This window comes from Nanorana parkeri, unplaced genomic scaffold (genome assembly GCF_000935625.1).
Source record: "Nanorana parkeri isolate BGI_ZX_2015 unplaced genomic scaffold, ASM93562v1 scaffold2110, whole genome shotgun sequence".
Classification (NCBI taxonomy): Eukaryota; Metazoa; Chordata; class Amphibia; order Anura; family Dicroglossidae; genus Nanorana; species Nanorana parkeri.
In genome coordinates, this window is record NW_017308378.1 from 130603 (window position 1) to 143391 (window position 12789).

Consider the following 12789-nt stretch of genomic DNA (forward strand, 5'->3'; position numbering starts at 1 on the left):
GCTTCCTGATTGGCCGGGAGGCTGGCTCCATGCTCCCTCGTCACCTCAAGACGAGGTAGCATGGAGCCAGCCTCCCGGCCAATCAGGAAGACGGGCAGCGTGTAATGACGTGCTGCCCAGCTTCCTGATACAGGAAGTATCGGGCCAGGCATCGGAGCATTTGGGCGAGTACTGATACTAGTATCGGTAACGGTGCATCCCTAGTTGTAAAGGTCATGGGTTGTTTTTTTTACATCTTAAGATACAATCTTCTGTTAATTTAGGGAACCTATGATGTTTTAAATCTATTTTCTCAATAGTTATTCATCTTCTAAATGTTTTGTTTCCTCTTCTTGTCATAGGTATCCTTCCAGAGTTTTTGTTGGTGATACTTTTTGTTACTTTGCTGGTATGACCTTTGCTGTTGTTGGCATCGTTGGGCACTTCAGTAAAACTATGCTGCTTTTCTTTATACCACAAGTCCTAAATTTCCTGTACTCTGTGCCACAGTTACTGCACATAATTCCGTGTCCACGCCATCGGCTTCCGAGGTAATTTCATATCTTCTGATGTGACTTCACCGATGAGGTCTGCACATCATTGTTTCATGCCAAAAAATCAAACTGTTCTATTAGGCTCCATTCACACCTAAGCATATTGTAGCGTATCAATCAGTGGGACAAAACGCTTGACCCCGGGAATCCCATTCAGTTCTATGGCCCCTGTTCACACCTGGGCATTTTGACGCAAGGAGAAATACGCCTGTCGCACAAAATACTAAATTAGCTACTTTGGGGCCGATTCAGCGCGTTTTCTCCTCAATGATTTCATAAAACGCTTAAAAAACAGCCGTTGCAATTGCTTTTGAGCAGATTCAGCGCGTTTTGCCCATGCACATGAATATGCCACAATCTGCTCGTAAAAACGCGCACAAAAAACACGCGTAATAGGTGTCGCTTAGGTGTGAATGCAGCCTTAATGGTTATCACACATTGGCACTAACTGGCTTGTTCATTTTTTTTGCAGTTTTGATCCTCAAACAGGAAAGCTTACCATGAGTTACTCCAAATTCAAATCAAAAGATCTGTCGGGAGTTGGAGCGTTCGTTGTCAAGGTGATCAAACATTCCTAAACTATATGACTTTATCCAAGACATTCGCTAAGAATTTAGGACACTTTGTTGCCAATTGATACTTGATTCTGTTGTGTACATACTGGGGCAGGAGGATATTTCACTGACCTTCTCAGGCTAAGTCGAAGGATCTAGTTGCTATATTCACATGATCAGCCATGTTTTGCAATAAGAAATAAAATGAGGGAAGAAGCAATGAGCCAGAGACATGCCAGAAAATTAGATTCCCAGGTTCATTTTGTACATGCTGTGTCACCACTGATAAATGGCAGTGACATTTTCTGTCAGTTGTATTAAATCAGAGGTGGCTGCAGGTTGAAACGTTTCTTTGTTAAACTTTGAAGGACCTGGTTATGAAATACATGTATGGGCTGTCATTGCTAACCTTCTGAAAATACCAATTTCCTGGCTGCCATTGAGTTCTTCTGGCTCTAATGCTGTGTCACTGACCTGGTATAGAGCAGGGCCGTCCCTACCCTATATGCTGCCTGAGGCCAACGGGGGTGCTGCTGCTAGTGCTTCTCGGTGAGGGGGGAGCAGATACAGTGGGACGGGTGCAATGCTGTCAGCGGCTCTCTGTCCAGTACCGCCCAACTTATTGACGTCACTGGTTGTCAGGAGCTTGGCAGGACGCCAGCCAGAGCATCCCAATCGGCACCCTGCCAACTGATGATGTCTGTGAGCTGGGTAGGAAGCCAGACAGAGTGTCACAGGTTGCTAACAGCTCTTAGCACCCTGGGGAGCTGTGGCCGCCACTCTGTCGCCCCCCCCCCCCCCCTCCATGAGATGCCACCTGAGGTGACCACCTCACTATATAGGGACGACCCTGGGAACAAGCATGCAGATTAACTCTGAATTTACTGGTTGCATAGTTTTTCTAGGTCTGGGACTCAAAAAAATTGAATTTAGAGACTGTCGGGGAACTAGCTTTTTCAGAGAGAATTCAGCAGTGGCAGGCTACTATTATTCAAACAGTTGTTCTTGAATAAGAAAATGACTTGTGTAGCTATTTATTTGCAACATTATGTGTCACAAATGTTAACAGAAGGGGCGTTTTGTGATTAAAGGGAAAACCATAAGGAAATAGAGCCCAGTCTAAGATTTAGGCTCCAACAACTGTTTACATTTTAACATGAATGTCATTATAGTACCAAATTGTGGCATCATGAGAGCTTTGCGAGATACAAAATTGGTACCTCTCTGCCAAAATTAGAAACCTTGTTGGCTGGGAGGACATTCCTTTGTTGTCATTTGCTTTGGCTCATGAACTGCAGCAAGCTTTCAAAATGGCTTCTGCAGAACTAATGTGTTGAGTTGGATCATTTTAGTGGAGTTTTTGTTTAGGGACTTGTTTGTATAATGGTGTTGAGAAAATAAAAAAATCCTCTGAAATATATAATGTGTGCAAGGCTGGTCATATACCTACAAATGAATGGAAACATACCGATTTCTTCCATTCATGCTGTTTTAGATTGCATCCTGACAGTAGGCACTGCCAGCTGTCAAAGTACCTGATTGAATGCAGGTGCTGTTCGGCTGACAATTTTCCACCCAGCTCCTTGAGGGCCAGTTCACACCACAAAGAGTGCGTTCCAGAGCGTTCGACCTCTGGAACGCAAACCGGCCGGCTCCCTGCATTCTGGGGCAGAAGGGGGCATGGCAGTGCATTGAAGTCAATGGCACCGCAGCCACGCCACCCGTTTGCAGTGCGATCACCCACATCCAAATGCGTGGCACATTAGTGCCTGCATACCGGTCTAGTGCGATCTGCAAAAATAGTGCACGCAGCATTTTTGCAGAACTTACTGGACCGGAACGCAGGCACTAAGCGTTCGGGTGCGGGCGATCGCACTGCAGGTAGGGGCGAGGTGGCGGTGCCATTTACTTCATTGCATCACCACTCCCCTGAACGCACGGAGGCTGAACGCTCTGGAACGCACTTTGTGGTGTGAACCGGCCCTTCATTTTTCAATTGAAGGATTCCAACAGGAAGCGGCAAACAGGGCCACCCTCTGAGCAAATTTCGGCAGGTTCATCTGTGTATTGTGCCCATCAATGTTTACAGACAGCCCCCCCTCCCATTCTGTATAGACAAGCAATCTCCACAGGGTGCTTGTCCTCCACTGGACACATGGGAAGTCAGACAAGATAATCTCTAAATATAAATCTGAGGGACCATTTGAAATAAAATATTCGGTCTGTCACTCTTTTTATATCGAGATTTGTGCTTTGTCTTTTCTATGATGTGACCATTTAGGTTGCTGAAACTCTTTGTGTGATTGATGTCAAACGATATAAAAGTGATGAAGAATATATGGAAATAAATAACATGACCCTGATAAACTTTGTGCTGAAACTGATTGGGCCAACGAAGGAGAGGAATCTAACCATCATTTTACTTCTCATACAGGTAATGTAGACATGAGACTGTTCTAGCTGTGCTCCTCAGTTACATGTGTCTCTTACCTCCCTTGGTGGCGGTTCCTGGTATATGGCTGAGTGGTGTCAGTTCAGTGTGATCCTGTAATAACTTTATAGTTCTAAGATCCTCGTGCCAGACAACAGGTATTCTACATTTTAAAAAGTGCCATTAAAAGCTGTTCTGTGTCATAACAACATGTTGCAATTCCTTTAAGATGTCTAATGTTAGTATTAAGGCTGAAGATTAATCCTGATTATATTTGCCTTCTGTGGTTTCTCTCTCCTCTCCTACAAATTTACCTGCCAATTAAATGTTTCAATCTTCTCCTTTTCATGACATACCTTATTTTAGACCCAGTGATTTAATCATTTGGTTTATGTGCTCCTCTATGTAATGCAGGCACATCATGGCTGTTTGGAGGAGCCAGCAGGGTGCTGTATATAGCATTCTGAACCCATCACTGCCTCAGTACTCCTCTCAAAGAGCTTTTACCCTTGATGCATGTGGTGGGCTGTCTCTTGGGAGGGGTTATGCAAATATCAAACGGCATTGATGGGTGGATGTTAGTCTGGAGAAGTGTGCATTTCTGGGTACTCTGTATTTATATGAAGACTGCCCTAGGTATCACCCATATTTTGATGCTGAGTCCCCATGACCAAAAGGACAATCCAGTGACTGAAAAGGGCTGGGGAGGGAAGAGCTAAATGTTGCTGGAGTTCCTCCAGCCAGTAAATGCATTGCTGCAGCTTCTAATGTACAGTGCAGTGAAATCACAGTAAGCAATTCCATTCAAGGAGCAGAGCCTGTACAACCACAAGATTGAAGGGAGGACTGGAGTTCGGGCCAGTTCACACCAGTAAATGTGCATTATGATGTGCATAACATGTGTGCGTTGTGCGTGTGTGCATGCATGCCTTGTTACAATGCATTGCAATACTTCCTTCCTTTTTTTACTTATGAAACTTTCTTTATTTACACATCATTCAGCTCTGCAAAGCAGTGCCTTGCAATGTGTTGTAACTAGGTGCGCTGTGATAAAATGTATGCCTGCGTCATGTTATTGCAATGCACTCCAATGCAGAACATCGGTGTAACTGAGCACTGGCCTTTTGCGTTGGGACTGCATTATGTAAAATGCAGATGCCTTGTCGCACTCCTTACTGGGTACCCCAGGCATCAGGGGGGGTGCTTGCAGTGACCGCCGCCAGTAGCAATATTTATAAGTGGATGTCACCAGCACACCAAATATCGTTTCAGGGGGACTGCATTATGTGACGCAGCCCATTGGTCCTGCTATGAAGGAACCCTTTTGAACTCCAGGATTCTGTATACCATATTCTTAGGCCAGGTTCACACCATTTTCCGGACAAGATCTGGAACGCGGCGCATTTCTTTTTGCCACGTTTTTACCGTGATTTTGCTGCGTTACGGAGTGTTTTTTTTGTGTGTTTTTTTTTGTGTTTGTTTTTCCCACTTAAAATGGACTTTCCCGTGCGGTCCAGTGCGTTTGCATGCAGTTTTGATGCATTTCCATGCATTACAGACCAGAGAAAATTAGACCAGCAGTATTTTTTTTTTGTCTGGCCTGGAATCGACTCCGCTGGTGTAAACAGAGCCCAGAAATACCATAGGGATACATTGGGATGCTTTTTTGGTCCGGGAACAAACTTCTGGTCTGGACCTGATCCCGGACATGGTGTGAACAAAGCCTTTAAGTGACATTAAAGTCAAAAAAAATTCCCTCCCCCAATGTTAATGTCAGCACTTACCTTGAATAATGTCTCTTAATCCGATCTTCTTCTTCTTTCCTGATGTTTTCATCTGTCCCTCCAGCGGTGGTGCGGGTCTCCGATCCAGCGCTGACTCCTCTGTCCTTGCTGGTACTTCCTGCCCCAAGGTGTCTGCATGCGGGTGCACGCGTCCATAGACTTACCTTGTGTCTCTCCTCGTCTCCCGGCCGAAAATGTGAACTGCGCATGCGCCTGCCCCAAGATGCCTTGCGGCGGCCTGAGAATTTTCACATTTTAAAGCATTTTCTTTTTTTTTCTTTTACACTTTAAATAGAAGCCACCTCACTGTACTATTGTATTCATTCAACCTTACTAGCGTTGATAGAGGAATCTCCCACTGTCTGCACTGTACTCTGACAGTGGCCTCTGTCAGAATACTCGCAGAGCCGGCAGCTCATTTTCCGACTGGCTCCTTCTATCAGCTGATTTGAGGGATGCCGGCTGAAAGGGTGCTGACAGCGGTACCCACTGTGTGAATTTCACATCGTATATGAGGGCCTTCCAGCACCAAGCAGTAGTTTTACATATGGGGAAAGTGGTCTCCTAGGTAGCTATAATGTCTTTGGTACTTCAGAGTTGGCTCTTTATCGTCCTATAGAAGTGTTAATCTGTTTTGCAGAGTTTGTATTTCCTGCACAAAAAGTACAATGAAACACAACTTGATAGTTAGGAAAAACGTGCTTTTTCACATTCTACCTTGTTGTTGCTGTTTTAGGTCCTTGGAAGTTGCAGTGCCTTTTTAATCCGATACCAGTTGGTTCGTCTCTTCTATGATGTCTGACATTCACCATGCACTGACTTAGACTGGTTCTGCTGTGAAGTGTTGTAAACTGCTCCGGGCAATACCATTACCATCGGCTTGCTGATGCCGAGTTCATCACTGATAATGGTTGTGATAAGAGCATCACCGCCTGAGGAACTTCCACAACTACAAACTCTGAGAACTGAGACTTTCCTGTTCCTGTACTCATGTTCTGAAGTGTGAGAAGAAGATGCTCAATGGTTGGAGGGGGTACTGCTGCTGAGACCTATCCGTGCTGAAGGAAGAAAAAGGAATCATGAAGTTTTATTTCTGAAGAAATATGCAAATTGTAATTTTTTTTTACATTGTTTTATGTTTCACTCACTGGCACTGGTCTGATATGGTTTCATTTATCATTAAAGGAAACGGTTGTATGTTCAGTGAGCCCATATTTTGAAATATAGTAATGTTTTAATGGTAATATGTAAGCTGAATCAAGTCTGCATGCATAATTTTTGCATTTGTGCCATAATGTTATTTGTATTGGGGGAAAAAAAAGCACTGTTATGCTGCACTCCTAATCAGGAAGCAGAGGCTGTATATCTTTGTAAAATAGGGGGGGCATGTGTACATTGCTTCAGGAATACATATTTAGAAGATCATGTTCCCATCTGTATGTATCTAAACATGATTGAACTTTTGGTGAGAGGTTCTGGAGCGTAGACCGTATTTCTACTGCCGTCATTTCTTTTATGAACTGGATGCTTTTTTTCCTGGTGAACAGTGCAGAATTAGAATACAATTCCATCCCAGTAGGAGGGCATTCTGAAAAGTGATGACACTGTTCTGAAAGCAGGCTATTACTGATGACACCTAGGCGTTCTGACGCTGAAAGATCAGCGTGATAAAACTCTCAACACAAGAAATCCCATTCATTTCTATGGCCCCTGTTCACGCCTGAGAGTTTTGTCCTAAGCTGTCAAAAACGCTGAATGCTGGAAAAAGTACATGAGCTTCTTTTTGGTAGATTACAGCGTTTGTCCCCATTGACTTCAAGTGTTTGCACATTTTATGTGCATGTTTTTGCGCGCATTTGTCCAGTGACCGCAATGTCTCCCAATCTGGCAGCTAAAGTGCACATCTTCATGTGCACGTGTTTAATGCACGCAAAATTGTGCAAAATGCGCTAAACATGTGTAGTGCTCACTCCTGGAGGAGCCATTGGATATGAGCTAGGGACTCTCATACCTGTTTTGCCAGCCACCAGCCCTTTTTCTCAGCTCCAGCAACACTGGCACTCCAGAATAGAACAGGCTTGAGTCGTAGGGTCTTTTTAGCCTTTATTGCACAGTAGCGACTAGGAGAGAGGGCTAGGGTTGCAGGATACCCGAGTAATAAATTAGAGAACTGTGTCTTCACCCTTAGCAACATCTTGTAACAGTAGCACAACGGTCCTGTGAGAGCGACCAGTAATATGAGAACAGCCAAGAATAGTCCAGGACTTTGAGAGAGAACTGTCACAGGACTCGTAGTGCACCAACTGGTTTCTCTTCTGTATAGTGACGTAGAGTAGGATGAGGGATCTCGTACAGGGTCCAGACGGTAGCTCTCCCCAGCACCTCTGTGACACTTTTTAGTAAGAAGATTCTTCCTCCAGCCCAGGTTTCCTTTCAGTAGCATTTTAGGTCTGGGCCCTCAGCATCAGCCACATGCTAAGGCCTAGACCAACCATCCTGTAGCACACAGACCTCCTCCCAGGGAGAGGCCCCACGGGAGAGAGAGAGTTCTGGAAGGTGTCCCCAAACATTTATCAACTTCCTCCAGCCATACCTCTGAGTGAGCATGCTCAGGGATTGGTCAGTCTGATGCATATTCACAGTCTGAGGATGGATCCTCCCTCACTGTATGCTGAGGCCCCAACCCAGCAACAGGGGGAAACAATCAGTCCACCAGACCCGGGGAAACCTACAGAACTCAGCATCCAGACTGATCACAGTTCAGATATAACACTAAATTTATTAGCGACGTAGCAGAGGGTGCTACACATGCAAGATGAAAAGGCGCTAATATGCGCGAGAACTCTGATGCCTAGGTGTGAATGCGGCCTAATATCGGGGTTTTTTTATTTTGCCCTTCCAGGAACTGAAATTAGAATATTTAAAATATACTTGTTTTCGGGTGATGGAGTCTGGTATTGGTAGTTTTCGGTGTGTTCCTGGCTGGGAGTCAGTGAATAGCATTTCTGACAAGCACTTTATCTCCAACATTATTAAGTGACACTAAACTCAGGAGTTTAAATGCAATCAGGTGCCTTAAAGGGTTTCTAAACCCTCACGTTTTTGTACATATATCTACTGCTAGCAAGCAGTAGATATATGCAAAAAGTAAAAAAAACAAAAACGCTTTAACAGAGGTTAATCAGAGGTTAATACTTACCTGTGTCTTCCTGCGCGCTCCAGTCCGAAAATCTGAAAATTCTCAAGCGGCCGCAAAGCAACTTGGGGGGGGCGCATGCGCAGTTTGGATTTTCGGCCGTGAGATGAGCAGAGACACAAGGTAAGTATATGGACGCGTGAACATGCATGCAGACTCCGTGGGACAGGAAGTGCCAGCAAGGACAGAGGAGTCAGCGCTGGATCGGAGACCCGCAGCGCTGGAGAGAAGGCTGAAAGGGACAGGAAAGAAGAGGAAGATTGGATTAAGGCCCTGTTCACACCTTTACGTTTTGTCGCGCGTTCAATGCTCTATGAACGCTCTACAAAACGTACAAACTTGAAAATCCCATTGTTTTCTATGGGTATGGTTCACACCTTGCCGTATTTCCGCCCATCCGAACGCGATACAAAACGGCCTACGCCCAAAGAAGTACATGTACTTCTTTGGGGCGTTTTGGTCTCGCGTTTCCATTGGGATACAGCCAAGTAGCCTACGGAAACGCGCGTTTGTTGAGCGTTTTTTTTTTACCGCGAATCGCGGTAAAAACGTGCGACGCGAACTGCACGACAAACGCGCATATTCAATACGCCTAGGTGTGAACCCAGCCTTAGAGACATCATTTAAGGTAAGCGCTTTAATTAACATTGGGGGGAGGGAAAAAACTCTTTGCCTTTAATGTCACTTTAACTATTAACAAAAATGTTCCTTATTTGTGTATCACTCAGCTGTTGATCCTCAAATCATCTCTGAATTGGTGCTGACACTTTACTTCTGGAGGGTGGCTACTTTTGTTTCCGTGGTCCCTGTGTGTGTTGTAAAGTAGCCACCACTCTAAACTCACCCCTCTGATAGCTAGTTTGTATTGAAGTTATAGTCTATCACAGGAGTGAGCTTGGAGCGGTGGCTACTTTACAACACACACAGGGACCACGGAAACAAAAGTAGCCACCCTCCAGAAGTAAAGTGTCAGCACCAATTCAGAGATGATTTGAGGATCTACAGCCGAGTGATACACAATAAGATACATTTTTGTTAATAGCTAAGGTACTTGAATGTATTTTTAAGATTTCACTCCTGAGTTTAGTGTCACTTTAAAGAAGACCTTTCATCAAAATGAGCCCTTCAGAGAATGCTGAAGATCCTGCTCTGCAGCATTGTCATCTTGTGAGATGTAGGCGCAGCGAATCGTGGAATTTATGTTCTATATTAATCTGTATTATGGGTTTTTTTTTTTCCTGGCAAATCTCATTACTGTCAGAACAATGTTTGTTTGTTTTTTGTTCTTGTATATGTAATGTTTCCCCAATACGTCTTCTCCTAAAGACTCTGTTGCTGAAATAAAAAATGAAAGCAAAAAGATTCAGTATCGAAGAGCTCTTCTACTTTCATGTCCCAGCACCTATACATGGGATCTTTGGTCTGTTGTAGATGAAAGATGTCTGACGTAGCTTCACACCCAACACACTTTCAGGAGTGCCTGATGCCTGCATTCACCTCTGTGACCATCTCCTGCCCTCCCCAGCATTTCTCTTTCCAGTTTCCACCATGGGTCCTTCCTCTTCTCCCATGACAGTGGTCCTTACTGGTACAATGACCAGTGCTCACATAATCACGTTCAGTTCAGTAGTACTCTCTGCCCTAGCTGTGAGAGAAAGGGGTTGGTCTTTTTTTTCCAAAAGCAAGCACTCTAAACAGCAGCTGTAGAGTGGGACCCTTGCTTTCTGTATGGAAGCAGTGGTCTCCCTCCAGAGGTCCAACACGCCTCCTACTCAGTAACAGCTAGTGTGCTCCAAAAAGCAGGGAGCACGAGCTTTGAATGCAGAGCTACAGGTCTCGCTCAGCAGGGAGTGTATTGGATCTCTGCAGAAAGACCACTGCTTCCAGATGAAGAGTAGGACTCTGCAGCTGCTGGCAGCGGACAGGTTTTTCTACTCGGAGTTCTCTAGACAGAAAATGAACTGTAAGACACTGAACACCTTTTGTTTTGTTGCACCTCCTGCAAAGTATTCAGCTGGTTTAGCCCTTTATTTAGGGGGGTGGATAGCTTTAAGAATCAGAGAAACTGGCCCAATTTGCACTTTTGTACAGCCATGGCTGTGGCTAGATTTATACCCTGTACAAGCCAATGGCCATCGCCGTTCGAATGTAACCACGCGTATGAGCTCTTTGACCAGCTCTGGACGCAGACAGTTTGGGTCCATTGGCGGCGGTATTTGCTCCATACAAACTGGACACAGCTAATCACCCAGTGTGATTGTGACCATAGAACAGAGTGCTACTGCATCCAAGATATGATGCTTAGCAGACTTTACCCCCATCTGCCCAGCTAAGTGAGGTCTTCAAGCTGAGCTTCACCCCTCTCCCTCCTACACAGGTTATTATTTTTGTATCTTTTAGGGTTCCACTTCCCGAGTCCTCGCCTAGGCAGACGTTTTGCTCATGTGCAGACATCCTGCTGGTCGGCCAGATCCCATAGACCTGACAGAGACTTGCAGCATGTCTACCAATGTGCAAAATCCCACATGCATGCGCAGACCGCCACAGACCTCTGCCAGTCTATAGAACAGGGCAGACACGCCATGGGCCTATCTCCCTGGGACCTGACAGAGATCCATGGCATGTCTGCAGATGCTCGGGATTTCGTTTCAAGATGGCGACCCGGGAGCAGAGTGGTACAAGGGGATCTTCAGCTGCAATGAAGACAAGCTTGGATGCCATGTTCTAGTAAGTATGTTTTTTATTCGATATCATACTGGAAATTTATTAGGGATTTAAAATGACATTTTAGCTAGGCAGGGTGAAGTTCCTCTTTAACCCAAGGGTTCAATTGGGTTTTATACTACCAGGTCCAAATTTATTGATAAAGTATAACAATTAGCAGACAGAATCTGGAGCAATTGCCCATAGAAACCAGTCAGCTTCTATCTTCAGTTAAATGGTAAGTCCACTTTCTCAGAAAATGTGTGCAAGTTAACTTACCCACCCCAATCTAACACCTCTCCCCACCCCTATGTACCTTTGACTGGAACCAGCTGACAAATGGGACGTGCATTTTAGCAAGTCAAAGGTACAGATTGAGCTCTTGGTTGGGTAAGGTACATTTGTTCACATTTTGTGAGAAAGTGGACTTACTGTTTAGGCTCCAATTTTGATAAATCCCCCATTATGTTGTGTACTAGCTATATTTACTGCTGCATTATTTTTTATGGAGAACAGTCTCTAACAGCCCTCAGCCATTTGTTTTACATAACACAACTAGAGGACCCCATTCACAACTTGGCGTTCCGGAATGTGTGTCACTTTTGTGCGCCGTTTTTTTTTTGCAGCACATCGCCCATTGATTGCAATAAGTACCGCACGTGCGGTACAGTAGGTTCCGCCAATGCCCCTGCTAAGGCATGCTAGGATTTATGAATCTCCCCCGTGTTTTAGAGCAGCAAGCCGTGCACTGTATGTATTTGAAAATGAATTAGAGACGAGTTGCTTTATTAATAGGAAGCTGACAGAAGGCGCGCCGCCCACACGCTAGTAATGAGATCACGATTCACATTCCCTTTCGGTTCTCTGGTAAGGTTTCTAACCAATGAGTGCACAGCGCGGGCTCCTCGTTCAAGCATTTGAATTAGCCCGCGCTTTTCACTGATTGGTTAAATAGATCCCTTTACATACCGGCTGGGAAACACAGCCAATCAAGGAGTAATGTGACACACAGCCTACAAAAGATAATCAAGCCCGCTCAAATCTGACCAATGAGAGTTGAGCTCCTGACCCTATAAGAAAGCGTCCTGCGACCGCGTACCTTTTATTCGTCTATCTACACCGTAAGAGAAAATCAACAGAGATGTCCGGAAGAGGAAAGACCACCGGTAAGACCAAGGCGAAGGCCAAGTCACGCTCCTCCAGAGCCGGCCTGCAGTTCCCTGTTGGCAGAGTTCACCGTCTGCTTCGGAAGGGGAATTACGCTCAGCGTGTGGGCGCTGGCGCTCCGGTGTACTTAGCCGCCGTGCTGGAGTACTTGACTGCTGAGATTCTGGAGCTGGCAGGTAACGCCGCCCGAGACAACAAGAAGACCCGCATCATCCCCCGCCATCTACAGCTAGCTGTCCGCAACGACGAGGAGCTGAACAAGCTGCTGGGCGGAGTGACCATCGCCCAGGGAGGTGTTCTTCCCAACATCCAGGCAGTGCTGCTGCCCAAGAAGAGTTCAGGAGCGGCCGTCACCTCCACGAAATCCACCTCGGGGAAATCCTCCGGCAAGAAGAGCTCCCAGCAGTCTCAGGAGTACTGA

The 12789-nt window shown here is 45.4% G+C and overlaps 2 protein-coding genes across 2 annotated transcripts in view; both read left to right on the forward strand.

The window, feature by feature from the left end:
- The window catches only part of DPAGT1 (dolichyl-phosphate N-acetylglucosaminephosphotransferase 1), a 17419-nt gene extending 10838 nt beyond the window's left edge, over positions 1–6581 (forward strand). Inside the window, exons 6-9 of the mRNA XM_018572698.1 lie at positions 342–530; positions 1006–1093; positions 3369–3521; positions 6039–6581. Of these exons, the coding sequence (XP_018428200.1) occupies positions 342–530; positions 1006–1093; positions 3369–3521; positions 6039–6104 (496 nt within the window). The 3' untranslated portion in view covers positions 6105–6581. The remainder of the gene's footprint in view (positions 1–341; positions 531–1005; positions 1094–3368; positions 3522–6038) is intronic.
- Positions 6582–12331: 5750 nt separating this feature from the next.
- Positions 12332–12789, forward strand: LOC108800713 (late histone H2A.2.2). The gene has a single exon (XM_018572702.1). It carries the CDS (start codon positions 12343–12345, stop codon positions 12787–12789), a length of 447 nt encoding a protein of 148 aa, XP_018428204.1. The 5' UTR covers positions 12332–12342.